This window comes from Coloeus monedula (assembly GCF_965178545.1).
Source record: "Coloeus monedula genome assembly, chromosome: 13".
In the NCBI taxonomy this organism is placed as follows: domain Eukaryota; kingdom Metazoa; phylum Chordata; class Aves; order Passeriformes; family Corvidae; genus Coloeus; species Coloeus monedula.
The window spans coordinates 13,995,367-14,020,590 of NC_138793.1; the positions used below are offsets into that span (position 1 = coordinate 13,995,367).

The window sequence follows — 25,224 nt, forward strand, 5'->3', positions numbered from 1 at the left end:
TTCCTTTGTGTGGTCACCCGCATGGGGAAGAAGTTCTTCCTCATTTTCATGTGGAGCTTCATGTGCATCAGTTTCTGCCCATTGCATCTTGCCCTATTGCTGGAAAACACTGAGCAGAGCCTGATCGTTCCTCTGGCACCCTCCCTGCAGATACTCACAGACACTGATGAGGTCCCCTCTCAGTTATAACTTCTTGAGGCTGAGCAGCTCCAGCTCCCTCGATCTTTCCTCCTAAGAGAGATGCTCCAGTCCCTTAATCATCTTTGTATCCCTCTGTTGGATCTGCTGCAGGAGCTCCATGTTTCTCTTGTACTGAGGAGCCCAGAACTAGACACAGCACTCCAGATGTGGCCTCACTAGGGCTGGAGGGGCAGGATCAGTTCCCTTGACCTGCTGCCAATGCTCTTCCAAATCCATCCCAGGATACCGTTGGCCTTCTTGGATCCCAGGGCACACTGCTGCCTAAGGGACAGCTTCTTGTCCACCAGAACTCCCTGGTCCTTCTCTGCAGAGCTGCTTCCCAGTGGCTTGGCCCCCATCAGGTACTGGTGCATGGAGTTAATCTTCCCCAGGTGCACCATCATAGTGAATGTTCAGGGATTTAAATCAGCAGAAGGTGATGGGCAGGCTTTGAGAAGAGGAAGGCAAATGATACAAGCTTAAATAAAAATCACCAGTGAAACCACAGAGACACATCACAGAAAGAGGGGAAGCAGTCCTGGGGGCCCCCAGCCCCGTGGTGACACCATGCAAGGTGTAGGAGCAAGGGCTGCAGCATCCCCACTGCATGATGCAGGCAGAAATCTCCAGGGTCCCCCCTTTCTGCCCAGCCCATCTGGAGGTGGCACAGGACCCAACACTCTGCCGTGCACTTTGTAGCCCGATGCCGCCTCCTCCTCGGTGGGGTGGAAGGCTCCGTGTCACCAGCCACATGCTGCCAAGGCCACTGAACTCAGGAAATTTAATCAAAGCACTGAGAACCAATCGTGTTGTGAGTGTCAGGGAGGTGGCCCCCACCATGCTGCTGCCTCTGTGACAGCCACCAAGACGGCAAAGTTCCTGGGAGAGCCTGAGGAAACAGTGCTTCCTTCCCAGCAAGCTTCCAACAATCCAGCAGCTCATCAGGGCCGAGGAGCTGCACAGGAGGGGCACAAAAACCTCCAAAAAGCCCCCAGCCCTCAGGAAGAGGGACAAGCAGCAAGAGGGGACACAGAGAGCAGCCTCCCTTCCAGCCCAGTGGTGTGTCCCCTACACAGCAAGGTGGGGACAGCGGATATCCTGGGACAAGGCACAGCCAGTGAGGCAGAGCAGCTCACAGGGTGGTTTAGCATTCCCTGTCACACCCATCCGGTGCGGGGACATTTGGGAACATGGCTTGGCCACCACAGCTGCTGGCTGCAATCTGCTTCCAGTGCTGGACATGGGTCCTTACTGGTCCAAACTTGAAGTCAGGGCCTAGTTAACCAACAGCAGCTGGAGATGGGGAACATGTGGATTTGCACACACAGTAGGGCTGTCTCCATTCCCAGGGCAGCCCTGGTTTCGGTGGCCCCCATCCTGTGTCACCACCTTGTACCATCTTGGGTGATGCATCCCATGCCCAGCAGCCAAATTTTGGCAACATTTGGCTGAGTTGCAGGGCAGGGAAATGCCAAAAATCACAATTACTTCCCATTACATCCCCTGTCATCCTCCAGGCAGCTATGCTGACACCCAACTTGCCCTGCCCCAGAGCACTGGGGCCAAAGAAACACCCTCACAGCGACACCGACACTCTTTAAAGGTTTGTTTTTATTTCTGGTTTAAAATCAAAATTAGTCATTCTCTGTAATTACATTATATATAGATTTATAGAGACATTATAGAAAAGAATTTTTTGCTTTTGTTTTTCTGCAAAAATCTGTAAATAAAAAATAAAATAAAACAAACAAAAAAAGGTGGCAGCTTCTGTCCATCCATCTGTCCGTCCCTCTATCACTCCTCCTGCCCCTGCCCTCCACAGCACTTCCCAACAGGCCAGGAAAGGCTCTGGGCTTAGGCCACATCTCACTACACTCCCTACAGCCACAAGCCAGGGAGGGACAGGAGCATGTGGAGCTGGAAAGAAGAAACGCCAGCAGAATATATTAATATCTCATATTTCATTTTATTTAAGTCCTGGGGACTCCAGGTGGCAGAGGGCAGCAGTCCCCATGGCCCTGGCAGCTCCTGGAAAGAAACAGCAAGGTTTCCAAAGTGCAGGTCCTTCCGGGACAGGGCGCGTGCCCTTGAGCGAGAGGAAGGCAAGAGGAGGCAGAGAAATCCAGTACCTCTCCCCGCTGCCCCAGTGCCGGCAGCTGTAGCCGGCGAGGGGGGCAGGAAGGGTGGGCTCCCTGGGTATTTTAAATAGCGATCAGAGGGTGGGATGTGCAGCGAGCCCCCTGCCCAGTGGTGCGGAGGTGGCACCTGTGGGGCCGGTGGCCGGGGACAGGGAAGCGGTGCTCCGTAAGGCAGTGTGCAGCCGTGGCGAGCTGCCGGCGGGCGGGGTAATACTGTGATGTGGTGCTGAGAGCGGGAGCTGCCGGGTCCCCAGTCCGTGCAAGCCCGGGCGGCCCAGCGGTGCCTTTGCCCTCAGAGATGGCAGGTGGGTGTGCGTGGGTCTCAGAAAGCTGTACTGGCCATGCTGGCTGGTGCAAAGATCCGCGGGAGGCTGTCCAGGGTCTCCTCCAGTCGCCGGTGAGCTGATTTACCATCTTCTCCTGCAAGTAAACGCCATGGTCAGTGATCCAAACTGTGTAATTTCTGTCCCCTGCCCATCCCTGGCCACCTACCCTGGCCTTTCCAGGGAAGCATGCCTAACACCTGGCAGAGCTGAGCCTGCGTGCTATGGCCACAGCATGGAAACCTCTCGTTCTCCTTAGCATGCCCCTGGGCAGGTCCCAGCTGGGATCTGGATCAAAAAGTCCCCAGAGCTCCTGATTCAGAGGCTGCAAATCCTGTTCTCAGCTGCCCACGTGGGGCAGGGATAACCCGTGTTTGGGCTGCAGGAATGTTGGCTTGTGGAGAGCCCCACTTGGGGCCAAGGGACCACTGCTCAGGGCTGTGCCAGCTCCAGTGGTTCCAACAGCTGTGCACATCTGCATGCACTGGCATTAGGGTCCCAAGGGCTCCCCCGGGACCCCCAGGCACACACAGGGATGCACACATCCACGCTACAGGCTCACTCTGAGCTCTGCCCACAATCTGCCTGCAGCAGCCATCCCCAGCAAGAGGTGGTGACATGGACAATCTGCTGGGACATAGGACACAAGGCATCTACATGTGTCAGGGTGCCAGTGGGATGTGCACTATCAACAACCAAGACACACAGACTCCAAAACGTGACACAGCTGACAGGCTCTAAGACGGAGACATTCGTGAGCAAAGCAGCCAGAGCAGGGACAAGGGGGACAAGGACAGCTCACGTGTCCCAACCTGTGCAGCAGCTGCCACGACCTGGAGGCCTAGAAACCCACTCAGATGGTTCTCTCAGGGCCATCTAGCAAATAATAAATAACAACCAGGCTTAGTGCTGTGGCTACAGGATGCCTGGCCCTCGCTGCCAGCTTGCTCTTGCCTGGCAGAGCTTGGAGCACGATGAACCAGAGTGCGTGGGGTAGGCAGGGACCAGCCACAGAGCCCCATCTCCCATGGGCACTGCTGGCACCAGGAGATGCCACTTGGGATGCTGTGGGTGGGGAGCAAGTAGAGAAGCAGTGGGACACTCACCGCACAGCATCAGGCTCTGCTTGGCTGCCTCCCGCACAGGCTCTTTGTCGGTTTGGCACAGGTAAACCAGCTGCTCGATGCTCTCCTTGGCCTGCAGGAGAAGGGACAAGGAGGTTTGGGTGTCAGGGGTGGAGCAGGAACAGAGTCAGATGGGGAAGGCAGTACAGGGCACTGCAGCCCCATGGTCCAGAAAAGCCCCTCATCCTCTTTCTTCCCTCCCTTTTCCTTCCTGCTCTGCCCCTGCCTGCTGCTACAGCACATTTGGGGCATCCCCGGCTCTTCTCTCCCAGGAGCAGGAGGCTGTGCAGGTGTGTCCAGAGTCACCAGCCACGGGTTTCCTCTTCCTCTGGAACATGCAGCCCTGCTGCCCCCTCCCCACATCCCTCACCTTCAAGCAGCCCAGCGCCGCACACCCTGCCACACGTGTCTGCACCTCCTCATCCTCCAGCTGCTCCAGGAAGCACACGAGGGCCTGGGGGAGATAGGGGAGTCAGTGCCACCATCTGCAGCAGAGCGGGGGCAGCCCCCCGGGGGCTGTGGCACCAGCCCACCTCGTCCCTGGCTTGCCGAGCACATACCCGTTGGCGGAAGCGGGGATTTTCCGCCAGGCTGCGGAGCTGGGCTGACACAGCGCTCACCACCTTGCTGTTGCCCTCCACGAGGAGCAGGCTCAGTGCCTTCAGTCCCTCCTTCTTCAGGCGGCCCTCAGGCACGCGCTTCAGGGCACGCAGCACCACATCCTGGTCGTCTGAGTTGAGGTTCTGTGCCAGCAGCGCTGCGGGAAGCCATCAGCTCAGCCAAGGTGTGGAGAGTCACATGGCACTGCCCCCACACCCCTGCCACCCATCCCTGGGCACCCCGGATCCATGCTGGGCAGAGGGGGCCCCACGCAGGGTGTCAATGCATGGAGTTGCTCCCCAAGACACTGGGGACCTACAGCAAGGATATGGGAAGGCAGCATGGGACTGGGCTGCACTCTGGATCAGACTTGCCCACCCCAAGGATGGCTGAGCCTCTGGGTGGTGCCCCAGAATGGTCATGGCACTGCTGCAGGGTGATCAGTCACTATGGTGATACTCTGGCACCCCATCCCAGGGCTTAAGGAGGGTGGGAGGACACCCACCTTCCTCTGCCAGCTCCATCATGTAGGTGTCAAGCACCAGGGCACCGAGTGACTCAAAGTGGCTCCAGTACTGGAAGATGGTGACCTGCTCGCTCTGGGCACTGCCGGGCCGCCGGGGCAGCCGCCGATTCAGCACGTCCTCCACCAGTTTCACACACACTGTGGGAACGAATCAGGATCAGGGTGTGCAGCAGCCATGGTCACCCCTCTGTGGAGCTCCTGGCACCGATATCCTCCCACTCATGGTCACTGAGTGAGACTGACAGCTCCCCAAACACCCCTGGGCACCCACTCACCAGCATCAGCCAAACCAGGGTGCTGCTCGCTGATGGGAGCTGCATACTGGGCACTGAGCACCTGCAGGAACCGCTCCACGGGGCAGGTGTAGACATTGGGCACTTCCACACAGAGGTCCCAAAGGGGCAGCACGCCCTCCTTCCGTGTCGAGAACTGCACCACTGTGGGGACAGGCACTGTCAGACCTCCCCAAGGCCATGGCAGCAGGCGGGTGACTCCTGCCCTCTGTCTGGCATGGTCCCTCACTGCCCAGCCATGCCCACGAGTGGACACGGGTTTCACACAGCCTCCAGGGTGGCACAGAGGGTCCCCTCAGCTGTCTCTTTACCGTCAGCAGCTGAGGTGGCTGCTCCTGCGCGCTCCTCCGTCAGCTGGCACACGATCTCCAGCACCTGCGACTCCCGCAGCAGCCTGTCCAGGGCATACATCTCCTGGCACCGCAGGGGACCAAAGGTGCCCAGCTTCTGCAAGGCACAACCAAACCAGGGACTTCAGTGACAGAGCTCACTGCCCACATCACAGCCTTCAGGCTGCAGCAAGACCCGCTTCAAGGGCTCACATACAGCCCACCCTAGGGTGTCTCCTGCTGCCATATCCCACCCTGGTCCTCACCAGCAGCAGGCTGTTGCAGTTGTTAAGGTGAAGCACCAGAGCCTTATCCAGGAACTCATTGCCGGTGCTCATGGGGTCAGTGCTGGCCTCAGAACCACTGCACATTCCAGTGTCATCTGCCCCCATCTCGCCAGCGCTGGGGGCCCTGGTGCCACGCAGGGGTCTGCCAGCCCTCCTGCAAGCCAGGGAGAGATCAAGGCAGTGGATCAGCATAGGATACCTGGACCTGCCCCTTCCCCACCCACAGGGCAGAGGATAAGTCCCAGGGGCACAGGGGCTGCCTCCAGCCCACCCCTCACAGAGAGCTGCAGGGTGCTACCAGAAGGACCAGGTACTTTCTGGATGTTCCCTAAGCTGTGAGGAACAGGTCTAAATATGCTTAGGCACCCTGGCAGAGCTGAACATCCCCCATTCCAACTGCCCCAAGGCCATCTCCTGCCCTGTGCCCCATCCTATGAGCCCCACTGTGCACCTCTCATCTTGGAGAGGCTCCTCCTCAGAGCCCTCTGAGTCCTCCATGTCGGAGGTGTTGAGGAAGCTGAAGCTCTCCAGCGCGTGCTCCACTGTCAGGCTGATGCTGGAGGCCCGGCTGAGGAAGATGCCTTGCTTCTGCTGTGGAGGAAGGCATGGTGGAGTTGAATCCTGGCTCACCAGCCAAGATTGCCCTGCCACCCACATTACCAGGCTATGCCATCAGGGATGGCCCCATCCCCATCATCCCTGGGCACTGCCAGCAGGGATGGCCCCATCCCCATCACCCCTGGGCACTGCCAGCAGGGATGGCCCCATCCCCATCACCCCTGGGCACTGCCAGCAGGGATGGTCTTGTCTCCATTGTCTCAGAGCACTGCCACAATGGCTGTCCCTGTCCCCATCATCTCCAGGCATTGCCAGCCAAGATGACCCTGTCACCCTTGCCCCGTGACACAGCTGGGAGCCCCTCACCAGCAGCATCTCCTCCAGACGTTTGAGCTCCCGTTCAAGGGGCTGCAGCTCCGGGAACTGTCCCCGATAGTCATCCAGAGCTGAGCCCAGAAGGCCAATTGCCTCCTCCAGACCTGAATCCACCATCTTCCCCCGCAGCACCTCAGGGATGCTGGTGGGCTGTGGTGGGGTTGGGACGGGCCTCTCTTCTGCAGAGGCTTGTGCCAGTGCTGTGGAGGTCCCAGTGCCATAGTCACTCTGTGCTGGTGCCTGGCTCTGCACTGGCTCGGCCCTGCCAGCCTCCTCCTCGCAGGAGGTGGCCCATGCCACAGAGGCATGGGGCTTGGCCTCAGTGGCCCTGTCCTGCCCTGCCACAGCAGCTGCCACTGCAGCACCAGGGTCTGTGTCTTGCTCGCCCATCCCTGTGTCCTCTGGGCTGGGTGCGGGCTCCCAAGAGCTCTCTGCAGTCTTGACCTCCATCGTGGCATCCACGCTGGCCTCGCTGATGTGGCTCAGAGTCCGGGAGTAGGGCACATGCCCGTTGGCCACTGTCTCCTTCTTACGGCTGCCTGGCTCCTCCGGCTGGCTCCCAGTGGAGGGGACACTGCTGCCACTGGCCCCAAGCACGGCATCAGCCTCCTCTGGTTGCTGGGAGAAGGAGATCTCGATGGCAGGGGCGGAGGCCTGCACCTCGGGCTGCACGATGGGCTTGTGTGTGGCATGGCGGGCGCTGCCGGACAACTGGGGGCTGGAGGAGTCGTCCGAGGACTCAGAGGAGATGGACCAGGCTGTGCCATTCTCCAGCTCCTCCTGGCGCCGCAGCATGTTCTGGAAAGGGGGAGAATGGGTGTCAGCCGAGACCCTGCTCCTGCTTCCCCTGCTCCTCCAGCTGTCTGCGTGTCAAGCAGGGGCAGGATCGATCTGAGCTGGAGGGCACTGAGGCTGCCATGGCTCTGCTGGCACAGCAGGATGGTCAGCAAGCACCTGGCAGATTCCAGCTCTCAATCCCACCCCATGCCAGCAGGCAATCCAGCTCCCCATGACCAACCCCATATGTCCTGGAGCCTTGGGGTGCCAGCGGCCCCCTAGCACAGTGGGATACAACACATGGAGCCAAGGACACCACCCACCATGGCTGCAAGGACAGCAACAGCTCCAGCACCAGCTTGTGGGGACACCACTGGCCACCACACCAACTTTGTGGGTCACCATCACTGAACTGGTGCCACGCCAATTCCACGTTAGTCACACCAGCACCATGACAGCATCACACCAGTGCCACGCCAGCACTGCCACACCAGCACCATCTAACCAGCACCATCACCAGCACCACACCAATGCCACCAGCACAGGGACACGGAGAAGCTGTGTACTCACTAGTGCCCAGCTCTTGCATGGGGGTGAACCCAGGCTTCCCTAGCTTGGGGACTAGCTCTGCAGGACCAGCCAGACCCAGCCTGGCAGGATCAGGCCTTTGGGCATCAGCAAGGGAGAGTAGGAGACAAGGAGTGGCTACAGCTACTGCAGGATGGCCACAGCGCTGGGCTAAGCTACTGGCCTGCTCCAGCCCTGCACTTACACGGCCCTGCTGCGGCCATCTCCCGAGCTCGGCCGAGGAGACATCGCCGCAGGAGCAGCTCTGAGACAGCTTCTCGAAGAGTGTCTCCCGAAAGATGTCCAGCAAGGACCAGCCACGCTTGTCAGCCGCCCGCTCCGGGCTCTTGGGCAGAGAGAAGAGGAGCTGTGAACGTGGGAGGGAGGAGCATGTGCCGGTACTGGGGAGTCCTGGTGGGACGGCTGGAGAGGAAGGAGCTGCCTACCCGTCCCTGAGCTGTGCCACCCTCTGAGACGTTGCCTAGGCACATCCCTGTGAGGATCCCTCCACTGGCCATGTCTCCTGAGCAGCCCTGCCTGATGCACACTTACATAGAATGCCTGTTCCCGCAGGGACGGCGTGTCAGGTGGACTCTGGTTGTAGGTGGAGAACCTCTTGTTCACCGTGGAAGCCTTGTTGACACTGCTGGCTGCCGAGGGCTGGTCGTCCTTGTCGAAGGGGCTGGGGAGAACAGCAGGGAGGTGAGGAGTGTGCACCAGCCTGGGGGGTCTCAAGACACCAGGACTCCCTCCAGTACAGCTCTGGTTTTCCATAATTACAGCCCAGTTTTGGGATAGGAGACAGCCTGGGGTGGGCCATCTCTTGCCATTCCATGCTGGGCATCCCCAGCACTGCCATGTGCCACCAGCAATGCCTGCTGAGGTACTCACTTCCAGGTCACCTCCAGGCTGAGTTTGAGGGTGCCCAGGTCGTTGATATCCACAGCCACTACCTGGGGCAGAGCCGCAAAGAGGTCCTTGGTCTCACAGGACACATTGCCCACCACAACGTGGTTGGCCAGGCTCTTTAGCTCTGTCACCTGGAAGATGAGAGGAAGGAAAGGAGGAGATAAAGCCATGGGCCAGTGAGGGTGAGGTTTAGGCAAGGTGCTGGAGGGAAGCCCAGGGAAGTGGTGGAATCACAACCCCTGAAAGTGTTCAGAAAACATGTGAATGTGGCACTTGGGGACATAGCTTAATGGTGGGATCGGCAGTGCTGGTTAATAGTTGGACTTGATGAGCACAGAGGTCTTTTCCAACCTAAATGACTCTACAATGCAGGAGGATAGCTTGCCCACCCATCCTTGCCCTTTTCTGCACTGTACCTTGATGGAGAGGAACTCGGTGACGAGGGGCAAGAAAACCATTTCCTCGCTGTCCCACACCTGCTTGCTGTTCACCTCAATGCGCCCTCGCAGCTTCCACCGCTGCCGTCCGTACTTCATGAAGATCTGGGGATGCAGAGGTGTGGGTATAGGGGAGACATGACCCCAAGGTGATGGGTGCTCTCTGTATGTCCCCAGGCATGGCCATGGACCCATGCCACCCACCACCACCCACCACCACCCTGCAACATGCCCTCCATGCCAGCACCCACCTACACCCCTGAGACACCCCAAGGACAACAGGGCAGAGGAAGAGCAGAACCCAACCCATATGGTCCCACCAACCTCATACTGGTCACCAGCACAAAGCCGGGCAAAGCCTGCCAGTCCTGCAAGAGAAGGCAGAGGGGCGTCAGCAGGCAGCAGGCAGGCAGGCAGGCAGCAGGACAGGGATGGAGCAGGACATGGTACCTTTCATCCGGATGTGGAACTCGCCCAGCTGGCTCTCCAGCTCATTCTCCAACAGACACATGTTCTGGGAACAGACAGACAGATGGACAGGACCCATCAGCAGCCACCCATGGACTCAGCACCCTGCCAGCCCACCCCAGCCAGGTGTCTCACCTCCGTGTACTCCTTGTAGCCCTTGCTGGCCTCGGCCAGGCTCTCGCGTGCCTCCCGGCTGCCTGGCGAGCCCGTGCTGTAAGCCTTGACCATGTTGTGGGCTCCATCGCGGAGCCGCCGCTGGATGCAGTAAGCCTCATACAGCTCATCTATCTGCAAGGACAGGCCCGAGCTGCGGTGAGGGGCAGGGCTGGGGACATCACGGCCACCCCAGCACCGCCCCAGCTCTCACCTTGCTGGCATGAAACTCCAGGCGACGCAGGAAGCGCTCGATTGACTTCACTTGCTGGAAAAGCAGAGAAGATGGTGTGAGCAGCAGTGCAGCCCCTCTGTGGAACAGCCACAGGTCAGGATGTGCCCTCTGTGTCCCCTATCCTGAGGCTGGGGTGGGTCCTGGTCACCAGCCCTGCCTGGGAGCTGCAGAGTGGCAGTCAGTGGGAAGCACCCATGTGCTGCAGCCTCCTCCAGACTCCCCTGCTCCAGAAGGCCCTCCAGGAGCCAAGCCAGGCTCCAGGGTGCTTTTTTGTCCCAGCCTCTGAGCTAACCCAAGCCCTGCACTCACTAACAACAGCTTTTGTTTGCCTCAAAGGGGTTACAAGACCATCTCTCCTTATCCCCCACCCAGGGCCACTCTGCCCACAGAGTCCCAGTCCCTCTCCTTCCCAGAGGACAAGGCAGCAGGGCAGTGCTAGCGGAGCAGGGCTGGCAGTAGCACATCCCAGGCACAAGGAAGGGGAATACAAGGGGGACAAGACACTGATCCCGCTTACCTTATCCAGATCGTAGAGAAAACCCTGGAGGAGAGATGAGAGGGATAAGACGTAGCACAAAGCCTGCTCTGCCCACCCAAAGAAGACCCAGCACATGGCACCCACCACCCATAGCACAGCAGTGGGACATGCAGCACCCAGCCGGGGCTGGGGAGTGCATGACAGAGGGACAGGAGCCCCAACACCAGAGCCTGGGCTGGCCCCTACAACCCCACAGAAACAGGCTCTGCCCCAGGTACAGATGGACCATGAGTTGCCCCAGCTGTGCCCACAACCCCGGCTGTCTACCCAAAGCACCTCTCCCCATAAGGCTCTTCCCAAGTGGCACTCACCAGGCGTGAATTCCTCTTGGACTCACGGATCTGTGTGCTGAGCTTCTCCAGTTCCAGCTGGTGCACCTCCAGGTAGGCTCTGGGGGCAACCACACCATGGGGGTCAGGTTGGGACGCTGTGTCCAGGACTTCTGCTCCCCACAGCCCACACCAACCCAACACATGTGGCAACACATCCCCACTCCCTGCTCCAGGACCCAGTTGTGGGAACCCATATATGCCTCTACATGGGATGTGGTGGGATGTGGAACCCCACACAATCTGGGACCCCAAGGCAATGTGCCCAAGAGACCTGGCATGTCTGTGCCTGGTGAGAGCAGAGAGCTCCCAACCCCAACCCATGTCACAAGCTGTCTCCATGCCCCTCAGGAGCTCCTGGCCTCCACCCACCCAGCACTTACGTCAGGCCCTTCTTGAGAGCTTCGTACACCTCGTCCAGGCGGCTGGGCTGAGGCACCTTGGGTGGTGGGGACTTGTGGGACATTGAGAACATCCTACTGACCCTGGAGCCAGTCTTGCGGGAGACAGTGGGGGTGAAAGCTGAGAGATTCCTGGGGAGAGAGGCTGGGATCAGCACGCAGCACCAGGGTCCTTCTGGATGCCCCAGCCAGCCTGTCTGGAGACAAGGGCGATTTCTGGGATGGAGGCCAGGTCCACTGGGACCTGCCTGGCCCTCCCAGGACTCCCTGGAAGCCATTCATGTGTCCAGCAGGGCTGGAAGACACAGAGCCATGAGACTGGGCAGCACTGCCTGCACCACATGCCTGCAGCCCCCTGGCAATGCATTTGGCTGCCCCAAAGCCATGGGAAAGACAAGGAGAAACCCAAAAATGTGGAGATGGAGAAGAGCAGGGAGGCAACATTGTCCCAGTGGGGTCCAGGAGTTTGGCTGTGATGTAGCCTCTGCGGAAGTGGAGGGTTCCTGGTGCCAGCTGGAGGGAGCCAAGGCAAACAGAGATAGCACCAGCTGGAGTCAGGCTAAATTCCTGGAGTGCCTCTGGGGACATCTCCAGACCTTGTTGGCCTCGAAAGGGGCCATGCTGGGCTCCATCCCCAGCACCCAGGTTGCCAGGGGCATGAGGTGCTCCCTGGGCACTGTGGCAGAGTGAAATATGCCACCTTGTGCTTCCAGGATCAGGCAAGGATCCCAATCCAGCACAGGAGCATCCTGGGGACCAGCAGCCCTGTCACCTCATCACACAGCACAGCAACATGGGGCAGGGACATCCTCACTGATGCTCTGCCTCTCCAGATGTCACCAAACCTGCTGGATAGAGCTGCCTCCCCCGGCCGACCCGCGGGATGCCAACCCAGCGCTGGGACCCGAACACCGAACACCACCCTTCCTGCCTTGTGCAATGGAGTCACTCCTCAGCCAAGTGAGCAACGCCTCGCTCAGACTGGCTCTTCCCTTCCTCCTTCCAAAGCATCGTCGCGCCACCGGTGCCCAGGAGACACCATGGGCTCCTCATTTCCCAGCCTCAGGCTGTACCTCCCATCCTGTGCTGCTCTTCACAGAAGTGACAAAAAGACTTCCCCGAATCATCAGTGGGGAAATGAATGTCTTGGCCTCCTCCCAAGCGATGGGTAAGCACCTAATTTCCACCATTCCTCCTCATTCCTATCCTCCAGGGTCCCTGGAGGCATCTCCCACTAGCATCTCCCCAGCAACCACTTGGCTGCAGGCATCTAAAAGTCCTCCCTCTTCTCTGTTTCTAAGAGGCCCCCTCTGGTACCCACAAATCCAGCAATGAGCTGGTGACCTGGAAAGTGTCACTTTGCCCAAAGGCTGGACAGGACTTGGGGACAAAGTTGATCAGGGCAGGAGGCCAGAGTGCAGGAAGGCTCTGCCTGGAACCCAAGGACTACCTGTGAGAGGGTAGCCAGGAGCTAGGGATGGTGCAGAGGGGGATGGAGGGGAAGTGCAGCATGTGGGGAGGCTCAGCAGAGAGGAGGAGGAAGGGTATGAAGGGACCATAACATCACCAGTGGCTGGAGAGGCTGGAGCAGGCAACAGCTGCTCCTCACACTGCAGCTGGTGGGCAGCCGGTAAAACCTTTCAAACGATAGGTTTGAGGTGACCCTGAGGAAACCCTGATTCACACCAGCACTCAGCCCCGAAACTGGCTGCCGCAGGATGTCAAGGCCATCAAGACACTTCAAAGCCACCCCAGCTTTACTGCACCCATTAACATTATGAGATGGTCACAGGGAAGCTCTTTTAAGAGCTGGTTGAAGAATGAGGTGAGCTACACCTGCCCCCTCCATGCTCTGGTGGCAGCAGCCACATGGCTGCAGGGTCCTCACCCCACCTGGGGCACAGCATTTGCAGAAGGCTGGGACGATGGGCTCTATCTCCCACATGGCCTCAGTGTTCCCTGCAGCCCCCTGTGCAACAGCCCCCTGGCTACCAAAAAGGTCCCTGAGCAAGATGCTGGGACAGCTGGATGGGAAGGAGCCTCAGGGTGCACAGCAGGTCCCACCACAAAGCCCAAGCCTGTCCCTGTCCCTGTCCCTCGTGGCAGGCAGAGTGAGCACCCATTTCCTACCTGAAGGGCCGGTCGGCCGATGAGTTCACTCCGGCGAAGGACTGGCTCCTATTGATCTTGGTGACAAGGACTCGGCGCTGCGGGCGCACAGACAGTGACATCGTTGAGTGTGACCTGGAGGGCCGCCCTGGGGACAATGACACAGCAGGGTCACCAGCAGCAGGGTGAGGACACACAGGTAGACAGGACTGCAACCAGGACTGAGAATGGCACCCACAGACCATGGGTTGGGAGACTTCCCACTCTCTCAGTCCAAGAACATTCCTGGTAGCACCAGCACACAGATCTCATGCTGCCCCCAGAGATGCTGCTCTTGGTGAAGGAGGGCTCTGGGCACTGTGAGCTCTCAGTGGGCACACCCAGTCATGTCCCAGCTTGGCCCTATGGGAGTCACAGAAAGGGGCTGATGCCCAGTGCATACCATGGCCTTTCCCAGATGTGTCCGTGGCAAACTCTACATGGTGCCCAAGCCCAGACACCTCCTCCTGAACCCCACCTCGTCCCATGTCCACTGTCACCCGTGCCACCCTGCTGCAGGGGCAGGAAAGGCACAGGGCTGGACCCGCCTGCCCAGCCCTTCGCTGTCTCCTCACTTGCTTCCGCTCACTTGCTCCAGCAACCAGGAGGGAAACCCAAGGACAACAAAGCACTTTGGAAAGTTCCAAACTTTGCCAGGAACTCTGCATCGGGGAAGAAAAGGCTGAGCCATTCCCTGCCAGGCCCTGGAAAGTCTGCGCAGGCCACATGTGTCCAGCCCCACGGCTGCTGCACCCCTGCCCTCTGCTCCTGGCAGTGACAGTGTCAGGAGCCTTGAAACCACTGCCAGGACCTGCTTGTCCCCACCACAGCCAGTGCAGTTGATGCCAGCCGGGGATGGAGCAGATTTCTGAGTCTCAGGGCTCAGACCCGTCTGCCACTCCATGTCACAGGAGCCGTTCCTGTATCCCTGGTCGGGGCTGGGGCTCAGGGAGGGCATCCCAAAGGACAAGGCAAGAGCAGGGGAGAACAAGGCTCCTGGCCCTGCCACCCCCAGCAGTGCCAGCTGTGCACAGGGAGGAGCCCAGCCTACAGAGCAGCCACAGAGGAGCAGGATGCAGGATGCTCCACTTCATTCTGGCCACCACTGATGGCAGGTCAATCCCTCTGTCCCAGCCAGCCCTGAGCAGAGCTGCGGGAGCTGCTGGGGATGAGCCCACACAGTGCCAGCAATCCCCCACCGCACCAGGGGAGGCCAGGCAGGACCCTGGGGATGCACAGCTTCCCTGGCAGATAGACTGAGCCAGAGCCATCTCCCTACATCCTAAGGGGCTCACTATGCCTTTCCTCCTGTCTCCAGCATGGCCGACAGCGAACAGCACAGGGACACAGGCACTGCTGGGGCTTCTGCCACCATCCCCACTCCTTCCCCGTGCCCAGGACCCTGGCTCGGCCTGGTCCCACACGGCTCACACCCACTCAGCCACCGGTGGGCATCCCCCCGGCACGGTGCCCTTCGCCACCCCGCACGTCAGGCTGGGGCCAGGGATTTGCAGCACCCAGAACGTGCCAGAGCCATTTGCAGTCAAAGCTAACCACCACCACTCACCTCTATCCCAGTGGAGCCAGGAGGCAGCAGGTCCATCTGGTTTCCCCTTGGGACGTGTGTCCCAGCCCAGACCACGGAGCCACTCGGCGGGTCCCACGGACACGGTTATCTGGGTGCCAGTCCCTCCATTTTCCAGGACAACACTGTCCCAATTAAGCTCATTACGAAGAGCTGTAATCCCTGGCAGCCCAGCTGACCTGCAGATTACCCTCTGCAGGGCTCTTTAATCTGCTCCCCATTGAGCGATGAGGGCCTGTGGCACCCGTGCTTGCTCCCCAGCTGGGTGCTACAGCGGCTCATCCATAGGGAGAGCACCCACCATCCCTAGACAAGGCTCTCCATGTGTGGGGCAGGTCCCAGCTTGGGGTGAGGATGGTCCTGCCAGCCTATCCTCCTCCAGCCCATGTTGCCATTTTGGGGCACAGAGGGACCTCTAAAGGGAGTTTCCCAGGCAGAAGCCTGCACTGGGGAAGGATGCTGAAGGTGTCGGAGGAGAGAAGGATGCCGAGAGCATCAGGGGGAGGGGGATGCTGGAGGCATTGGAGGGGAGAAGGATGCTGGGTATGCTGGAGGGGACCGATGCCCCAGCACAACTCCCCAGCAGTCAGAGCAATCCCCAGCCACTTGCCCAGGCACCTCAGAGGCTCCAGCAGCCACTTGTGCCGTGCTGGGTCCTGCTCCAAAGCACTGGAAGCTCCCTCACTGGCACAGGGAGCAGTGGCTGCTGACAGGACCACATCCCTGCACTCCAGCCCCAGACCCGGCTCTCCCATGGCACCATGGCACCCTGCGTCCCCAGGCCTGGCATCCTGCAACCCAGATCCTGTGCCAGGACCCCAAGCCCCCTTGGAGGAGTGGGACACCATATCCCTGCTCTGCAGGAGTGATGCTCCAGGAGCCCCAAGGATGCTCCAGCCCAGCACTGGTGGGCAGCCAGCCGGGTGCCGAAGGGCTGCATGAGGCAGGGCAGGCAGGGTGTGGGGTCTCTGTTCCTGGCACGCTTGAGCTTGACTCACAGAGGAGGAAAAATCCCCAGCATAGAGCATTCCTGACATTACCGAGATAAGAGGTACCTGGTACCAGCAGCACAGCCAGCCCCCACAGGGAGCAGAGCCCGGGGCACACTTGGAAGGGACCACCATGCACCGTATCTTGCCCAGGCTGGTGAGCCCCATGCCAGGCTTACCATGAGGCTGGCACCAGCAGAGCACTGGCACACTCGTGTCTCTGCCATGGGCTAAAGCCCCATGCACATCCTTTCTCCCTCCTGAGCAGGAGAGGTCCTGCCCCAAAGGCTCAGCCCCAGCAAGCACCACCGCCCCTTCCCTTAGTTAGGGCTCAGTGCTAACAAACCTGCCTCCCGACCAAGCTTTTCACCTTTTCTGCGCCACAGACTGCCTCCAGCTCTCCCAGCGTAGGAAATGCAATCCTGGGAGTGTGTCCGTCTGTCCGTCCTCGGCCAGCACTGCCTGTGGGCAGTGGCCAAAAGGGCAGTGAGCAGCTGTACAGGCAGCACAGCGCGGGGTGCTGGAGCCCACCCCGGGGCTCTCCAGCCCGGCCTCCGGCTCCTCTCTCGACGCTTGGTGCTCTGGAGATGATTGGGATCCCAAGAATGCTGGTCTGAGCAGCGGAGGGGGCAGTCCGACCGGCTGGGTTGGTCCCAGCTGGTTTCTGTTTCCGACACTCAGACACCAGCCTCAGGTCGCTCCGGCGGGTTTATCAACACTGCCCTGGTCGGAGACGCCCCAAACTGGCTCCCCCTGAGTCCCCAGCCATGCAGCCCTGGGAGCTGGGGGTGCTCTGACCAGCCCCTCCAGGGATGTCACTCATTGAAGGCCACCAGTGCCCAGGGAAGCCAACCCAGCAGCCTCCAGCACCGCTCACCTCGGGGAGGACACCCACGACCAGCCAGCAGCACCTAGAGCACCCAAGGGGCTTCCTCAGGAGGAGCTGGGCTGTGGGCCCGCACTGACGGCACTGCGGCCATCCCCGGGGCACAGCAGGGCACCAGTGTCCCCCAGTGGGGGAAGCCACGATGGACACAGGACCGTCCGTCCTGCCCGTGGTGTCTGGGGCAAGTGGGGGGTCCCGCCACACCCCGCCCAAGCACCCTTGGGTGAAACTTGGGCGCACGGCAGGGATGACCTCGGGAGCCTGTGAACTCAGCCCGCTGGCTCGGCTCCCCCCGGAGCAGCCGCTGCATCCGTGTTTGCACAGCTGTGGCCCCGCTGCCCCAACCCAGGCACGTACCCCGGCCCCCGCCGGCCCCTTCCGGCCCCGGGACGGCCCTTGGCCGGCTCCCAGCGTGGGCTGGAGCAGTTCTTCCCTCCCATCGCTCCTCATCCCCCCTCAGCACAGGGGATGGGAGCATCCGGGACTGAAGCCATGCCGCCTTGGTCACAAGGAGCCTGGGAGCCGCCTCTTCCCTGACCTCTCCATGCTCTGCCTCTCCTCCAGGAAGGCAGGACACCCCCGGCTCCTCCTCGTGCTGGGCGAGGAGAGGGACTGGGGGCTTTTGGGAGTCAGATGAGTCAGTGAATGGCATCCCGGCTCCCGTGACTCACTCGGAGAGAAAGTCCCAGCCATAAGGTCACAGCCCCACAGCCCCCACCGGAACAGGGAATGGCGGTGTGGTTGTTTGGGTGCTGGCTGCTCTCGGCAGTTTGGGTTGGATAGGTGCTGGCTGCTCTCGGCCCCATGGCAGTAGGGGCATGGTGCTGATATCCGCCCCTGCGGCCACTGGAGGCTGCTGGCTCCTTGGGCCAAGTGGGAGGGCGGCAGGAAAGGGAAGGAGCTGCGAATGGGAAGAATTGCAGGAAGTGCTTATTTACCCCGCGGAGTATCCCTGCGGAAGGGCAGGGCACGGCACAGGCAGACACTCACAGCCAGTTCCTCGGGGGGGGCTCACAGCCCCTGACCCCACCACTCATCCCATGGGCTCCCTGCCTCCAGCCAGAGGGAGACGCAAACCCAAACTGTGACCAGGAAAGTGGCAACCACTGGGGCAGGGGGTTTCCCAGGGGGTGGCAAAGCTCAGGCCCAATGTGTTCTCTAGGATGGCTCCTGGGAACCAGCCCAGGACCACCATGGTCCTGGTGAAGTCCCCCACCACCAAAGGCACAAACCGAGCACCCAGCCAGGATCCCCACGGACACCGCTCACCTCTGTACCCTGTAAGATGGGGCTGCATCCTGGCCATGGGCACCAGACTCCACTCCTGAGTGGGCTGTGATCCCTCTCGAAGGTTCTGGGATCCTCTAGAAGGATCCTTCTGGAATTGGCATAACCTTGTGGAGGTCCCACATGCCACCTTCCCCCTGACCTTCTCATCTCCAGGGCACTCTGCTGGGTACCAGTATCTGCCCCCACAAATCCTGCCCAGACAATTTGGTCCAAGTGCACAAAAGCAGCCCCAAGGCCCTCCATCCTGCCCAGGTCCCCTGGGGCCACCATGCCAAGGATGCTCGACATGGAGATGGGCTCTGTTTGTCCTCATCAGACATGGGGGCACGAGCAGGGAAAAAACAGTTTTCTGAGGAAAACTGTGCTGCCATGGCATCGGGCGCTGCCGGGGCATCAGAGGTGCATCACCCCGGAGCAGCTGGCAGCGGTGGCCCCTCTCCTGCCTTGAGACGCAGAGCCTGGATCTCAGTGTGGGCAACAGCAACATCAGGCAGCCAAGGGGTTCTATCCTGCACGGACACCCTGTCCTGACACCCCATCACTGCAACCCGTGGAGACAACCGTGTCCCTTGCAGGTGGCGGGTGCGTATGTCCTTGGTGTCCCTACCAGGGAGAGCTTCCCTCCCAAGAAAACTTCTCACCCCAAAAATCCCCGCCTGAGCCCAGCCACGTCAACCCGGGAGCCTCAAACAGCTGGGGGTCCCCAAATTATCACCGTTTGCCTGGGAGCCCTGGCGCTGCCGGTGCTCGGTACCTTTCGCTTTGCCATTCATGGCGTGCTGCGGCAGCACATCCCCCTCGGGCTGGGCTCGGTGTCCCGGGTGGTTGTTGCTCTCGCATGCCGTCCGTCCGTCCGTCTGTCGGCCCGAGTGCGGGGGCCGTGGCCGGAGGGCTCCCCCCGGGCAGCAGTCTCCTCCCCCGCTTCCCCTGCCCGCGGGCTGACATCACTGCCCAGCGCCGCAGCCCCGGCGTGACTCAAGGGGGACGGAGGATGGGAGGACACGGGAGGATGCCTGACCCCCTTGAAGGGAAGAGGCCCCACCAGCACCGGCTACTCCCGGAGCACGGCACAGTTCGGTCCCTATCTTTCCCTCCCCAACCCTCCAATAGGGAAACCGAGGCACAGGCGGAAGGGAGGGGAACACACTGCAAACTCCCCCCCTCCAGCCCTTCTCTGGATCGCTTCCCTTGGAGATCCCCTTCCCACCGGCACCCAGGGCCGGGCACACACCAGGGAGCACACCCCGCCCTGCCGAACGCACCGCTGGCCCTGAGCTGCTGCAGTCCCCGAGGCTGGGTGGGGGATGCACAGCCCCTCGCCCCCATCCCTGCCGGCTCCAGTGCGGGCAGGCACAAAGCCGTGGGCAGCTGACGCTCACACCACTGCCGCTCGCTTCTGCATTGCTTGGGTTTAAATATAAGTATATACAAATATAATAAATATATATATAGTTATATTTATGTATATATAAAACCACCGTGGCTTTGCTGTAGGCTTCCCACAGCATGCAATCCCGTGGCATGCCTGTGGGCACCCTCCAAGACCTAGGAACCACTGGGAAAAGGGTTTCCTTGCTCAAAAGTCCCTGGTTTGTATCCTGAGTCTCCAAAGCCTTGGAGGAGCTCTCTTCAGCCAGGGCTTCCTCACAGGGCTTTCCAAAGATGCTGGGTGCAATTCCCATGTGGGAATGTGTGTCCTGCTTCCCACAGGGGTCCAGCTCCCACAGAGCAGTGTGGCAGACCTACCTGCCCTCCATGCCAATTCCAGCAGCCAGCAGCACCTCTCAGGCCCACAACTCCCTGTTTAGTGCCCTAAACAACCAGGAGACTCTGTGGCACAGATGTCACCATGCTCCAGTGCTGTAGGTCCCTGCACAGCTCCTGGTCCTGGGAATACCCAATCCTGGCACCCTCCTCCAGGTTGGACAGAGGCTGGAGCAGCCAACTCTATCCAGCCTGGGATCAGCTGCCCTCACCACGTCACTGGGGCAGGAAGAAACACCTCCCTCCCAGGCTCCTTTCCTGTTTGCTGCTGATTTTAGAGCAAGGTCAGGACAGGTTCAGGAGGAAAAGCACTGGGACAGAGTCTTGGGGGTCCTTGCAGGTATGAGGTGCTCCCGCAAAGTTAAGCCCTGCCCCAGAGAGTGAGCCTGTTGTGGGATTGCTTCCCCAGCCCAGAGCAGGTACCCTCCCTGCAGGTCCTGCAGGGGACAAGAGGCATCAGGGGCTTCCACGTAGGGTGGCATGGCTGCCCCACTGTGGGCACCCACACGGGGCTCTGGAGGCAGCCACAGCCAAGCCTGCAGAGCTGGGGTTGCAGCGGTGTCACCAGAGAGTGCTGTGACTCAGGGTACCCTCAGGTCCCAGGGCCCAGGTGGGTGCCTGGGTGGGTGCACAGCACCAGCCACATTGGGAGAACAGTTGGGAAAAAAGCTGGTGAGGCTGGGCCGGTTCTGAGAAGCACCCAAAGAAAAACCATCCCAGGTGCCCACCGGCCTGCAGCCTCCATGCCAGTGCCACGGGCCTGGGGGAGCCAGCAGCCCAGCACGCTGCAAAGCCCATCTCCACCCCAGCCTTCCAGAACCTGCATGAAGACCATGTCTCCTACCTCGTCTGGACGCGACGCATCCCCCCAGCTCTCCCCCCCGATGGGCAGAGTCCCATCCTGGTGGCTGCCGTGGGCAGTAGCCACCACCCGGCTTTTCACCCCGTGCTGCTTCTCCCCAGGGAATGGCATCACTGCCGGCACCGCCCCGGCTCTGACCATCCTTGTGCAAAGCCTGTGCTGCGCTGGCAGCTGTGCGGAGCCAGTGCCCGGCACACGGCCAGGCAGCGCGCCCGCAGCGCTGGCCCATGCCAGCTTGTTTGTTCTCATTAAAGGTTAATGACAAAGCCACGCTAAAGCTGCCCCAGACGCGGGAGGGGCGTTCCCCGGTGCCACGCAGAGTGAGGGGACTTCCAGGCTTCCCTCGCAGAGGGGTGACAGCCAGGCTGTGCTGCTTGTGGGGACTCTGCCTCTCCACAGCCTGCAGTCCTGGGGGGATCTCTGTGGGAGCTGACACATGGGTGAGGTGCCTGGCACGGCACCATCCCGGGCATCACCCTTGGGGAGACCACCAGGAGCAGGCAGAAGACAGGGTCAGGCATTCCAAAAGTGGCAGAGGACGCCAGAGGAGGACAAGTCACATCAGCCATGCCCTCTGAGCACCTCACAGGACCCTGCACGGCATTTGGCGGAGCTTGACAGCTCAGGACACCTTGCCAAGGGAGGGCAGAGGAAGGGCACAAGTCATGCCAGCAGCGCCAGGGTGGTAATTGAGTTAAATGAGCCCCTGTTCCTGGTTTGGCTGGGGATAGGGAGTGGGTGCAAGGAAGAGGACATCTCCATGTGACTCTCCAACTCAGGGGGCTTCCCTGGATATTCACCACTCTGGCTCAGCTCAACCAGCCAGGGTGGCTGCCTCAATCCCTCCTCCACAGCAGGGATGAGGGTGTAACACCCCAGGTGCTCCCTTTTTGGGGGTGTCCCTTTATGTCTTTTCACCAGGCCTGGGGAGCTGCCCTGGGCATCCCCACCCCACCCACAACAGCTGAACATGCAAACAAAACACTGTGTGCAGCCACACTTGGACACACATGTACAGCCACGGCCAGTTTGTGCCCAGGCAGAAAAATTCAGGAGGTTATTCCCACTTCCCTGCCCTCCATGGGGTAGAAGACCAGCTTCCCATAGATCCCACGTCCTGCCAGCAGAGTCCTAGGGAAATTCTCCAGCTTCTCCCTGCTGGCTCGGGGACCACCAGCACTGAGGCTGAGCCCACCCAGCCCCTGGAGAAACCACCAGCCCTAACATGATGCTGCCTTGGTGGCACCAGCACTGAAGGCCAAGGTGATGAAGAAGCTATTTCAGGCTGTTTCGGACAAGTACTCCCCAGCCACAGACATCCTTGAGGCTGGGAATGTCACCACAGCTGGAAACCTGACAGGAAAGGGCATAGGCCAGCCTCAGTCGGTGTCAGAAGTCATGGCTGGCCAAAAAGGTTTGTGGAGATGGAGTCAGCACCAGCCTGGTGAGGGGCCAAAAAGCTCCTGGACATGGGGGAGACCTGGGAGAGGGCAGGAGATGACAATTTTGGCAAAAAGAGACACAGTCATGGCTTGAAGGAGAACCACAGTGAGTGACCAAGTGACTTGTCCTGGGCTGGGACAGCAGGTGGTCACCTCCACCACAGTGCTACTTCTCGGACTTTCTGCTAAAACTGGCAAAGCCAACTCCAAAAAATCCTGGGAGCCCAAGGCAGAGTTTTTTGTGCAAGGTGGATGACCTGAGGGCTGGAGAAGGACCAGCCCTTGTGCCAAGCCAGGCTCTACCCCAGCCAGGCTGGCCCCAGTGCCCGTCAGCAGCATCCCTTCCTGAAGGGGCTGGGCACGGGGCGGTGGCAGACTCAAGCCCTCCCCCCTCGCTTCCTCGCATCGTCCCCACACAGCAGCAGAAATAGAAGCGATATAAATGGCAGCCCTATAAATAACCCCAAAGCACGCGGCGGGGAGCTCGTCCCAGCCCGGCACTGGCCTCAGCCCACACAAAGCCAGGGCTTGGGCTGCCTTCACTGTGCCCTGGGGATCTTGAATGCCAGCTGCTCCCTGCCTGCCATGGATTTCCCAGGGTCCTGTCCTTTAGGTCAGTGCCATGGATTTCCCAGGGTCCTGTCCTTTAGGTCAGTGCCATGGCAGGAGGTCCAATGCACCCGCTGAGCCTCAGCCACGGGCACAATCTGGAGCGCAGCCCGATGGCATTCCTGGGGGACACCCTACGCCCATCCAGCTCCTCCTGTCCAGCCAGCACTGGACCATGCCCATCTCAGGCACCCTGCTGCAACCCAGCCTGCAGATTCCTGGGCAAAGCAGCAGCTCTGGCCAGGAGCCTCAGCAAGGCTTGAGAAGAGATCCCCCTATCCTCACCTCCGTCCTCACTGCACATCAACAGTTATCCCCTGGTTGCACCCCAAAACCTCTCAGCTGCCCACCCCAACATCTCCCATCACTGCCATGTCCACTGCTGCCCCCCGTTTCCATGCTCAACCCCATGATGCCATGTCCCCCATGGGGACTCAGCCACCACCACGCCAGGGATACCACCACGCCACCACAGCTCCTCTCCACCCAGGGGACTGTGGCAATGCACTGGGGACCCCCACGAGCCGAGAGGAGGCAACGCCACTGGTGACAAGATGATGACAAGCCCTGCACTGCCGGATTTTGTGCGGCATCACGGCCTCACGTCCCAGCCCTGCCCGGGGGACGCACTGAGGCCACCAGCCAGGAGACGGGAGTCATGGGGTTTATAGGACAGCCAGGACTTCCCAGTGCCCTCGGGAGTCTCCTCTGGGAATGTGGCAAAGGTAAAACCCGCTGAGGCTGTTTGCACGCCCTGGGATGGCCGGAGGTGCGGCAGGGGAAGGGTTAATGGTGCGAGGCCTTCCCGAGCACTTCTTGGCAGGCTGGGAAGGGCTGGGAGACAGGAGGATCGGGCCAGCAACAAAGCGAGATCTGTCTCATTAATTCCTCCGAGCATTCCTCCCTCCGTCACCCTGGAGGGGAGGAGGAGGCAGCACCCAGCTGACATGGTGCACCCAGGTCCCGCAGGAGCCCACCCGGGTCCCGCCCGGGCGCAGGGGCGGGATGGGGGAGATGGCTGCAGCCTCTCCCGCGGGATCCAGGGCTCTGGCGTCCCGCAGGCGCTCGGGCACGGCCCTATATGGGCACGGGCAGCTTTCCCTTCGCCCGCCGTACCCCTGCCCGTACCCCTGCCTGAAGTCTCAAGGGATTCGGGGCACAACACGGTTCATGCCACCAGCGTCACCCCAAATCTGGGAGAGAAAGAGTGGCTGGAGAAGCTGATACATCCCAGACACGGTCTGGGGGGCACCGGCTGACATTGGGGGTGCTCGCCCTGATATCCCACTGTCAGGCAGCTCCTTCTCCGGGCGTCTCCGGCCATGGTCCCGGCCGGGCCGCGGCGTGCGGAGGATCGCACCGATCCGCAGTGGGGCGGAGGAGCAGAGCCCCGTGTCCGTGTCCCCGTCCCCGTCCTCCCGCCGCGCCCGGACACCCCAGCGCGGCGTGGGGCGCCCACCGGGGCTGGCGGCACAGGGGACGCGGGCGGGCGGGCGGTGGCTTGCGGCGACGTGGCCCCCCAAGGGTGTAGCCCTGCTAAGGCCACCAACCCCGCTCCCCCCGACCCCCCCGTGGCCGCGGGGTGCGGAGGTGCGGGTGGCACTCACATGTCCCAGGAGAGGCGGGGGACGAGGCGCGGGGCGAAAGCGGGCCTGGCTCGGTGCATCCCCTTTGTTCCACTCCCATGGACGGGAGCAAGCGGGGAGTTCGTGCAGGCTCTTGGCAGCGCCCACCCCGGCTCTCTCCATGGAAACGCGGGAGCCATGTGATTTCGGCAGGAAACCACGGCCCAGCCAGCGCCAATGGCAGCTGCATGGACGGGAGCACCTCCCTCCCCGAGGCGACCGACACCGCTGCCGCCACCGCCATCGCCACCACCGCCACCACCAACACCGCCACTGCCACCGCCGCACGGCCCTGCGGGGGTCCCGGACCCGCCGGCCCATCAGCATTCCACGGGGGTCCACAAGCCCCACCTCCCCCGGGGCGAGGGGAGTGGGGGCAGCCCGGCTTGCTTGGCCCCCGGCTGTTTGCCTTCCTGCCGCACACGGCGCCCACAGCCTCCCCCTGCCAGGGAAGCAATGGCTGGAGCAACACCTCCT

General features: G+C 60.9%; 1 protein-coding gene across 3 annotated transcripts; it reads right to left on the bottom strand.

The window, feature by feature from the left end:
- Positions 1 to 1,773: 1,773 nt before the first annotated feature.
- RIPOR1 (RHO family interacting cell polarization regulator 1) lies at positions 1,774 to 24,846 on the bottom strand. Of its 3 annotated transcripts, none has more exons than XM_082290195.1 (22): positions 24,730 to 24,846; positions 13,678 to 13,804; positions 11,530 to 11,679; positions 11,129 to 11,207; positions 10,797 to 10,820; positions 10,259 to 10,312; positions 10,027 to 10,179; positions 9,874 to 9,937; positions 9,748 to 9,791; positions 9,403 to 9,528; positions 8,969 to 9,117; positions 8,630 to 8,759; positions 6,725 to 7,531; positions 6,252 to 6,391; positions 5,780 to 5,954; positions 5,496 to 5,631; positions 5,167 to 5,328; positions 4,871 to 5,029; positions 4,326 to 4,522; positions 4,136 to 4,219; positions 3,748 to 3,838; positions 1,774 to 2,738 (listed from the first exon to the last, which is right to left on the bottom strand). In XM_082290195.1, the coding sequence occupies exons 1-22, from the start codon at positions 24,806 to 24,808 to the stop codon at positions 2,641 to 2,643; spliced, it is 3,228 nt and encodes a 1,075-aa protein (XP_082146321.1). In that variant the 5' UTR covers positions 24,809 to 24,846; the 3' UTR covers positions 1,774 to 2,640. The 3 variants fall into 3 exon arrangements, with proteins under 3 accessions (XP_082146321.1, XP_082146323.1, XP_082146322.1); XM_082290197.1 differs by lacking the exon at positions 24,730 to 24,846 and adding an exon at positions 19,200 to 19,315; XM_082290196.1 differs by lacking the exon at positions 24,730 to 24,846 and adding an exon at positions 19,161 to 19,314.
- Between the last annotated feature and the right edge of the window lie 378 nt (positions 24,847 to 25,224).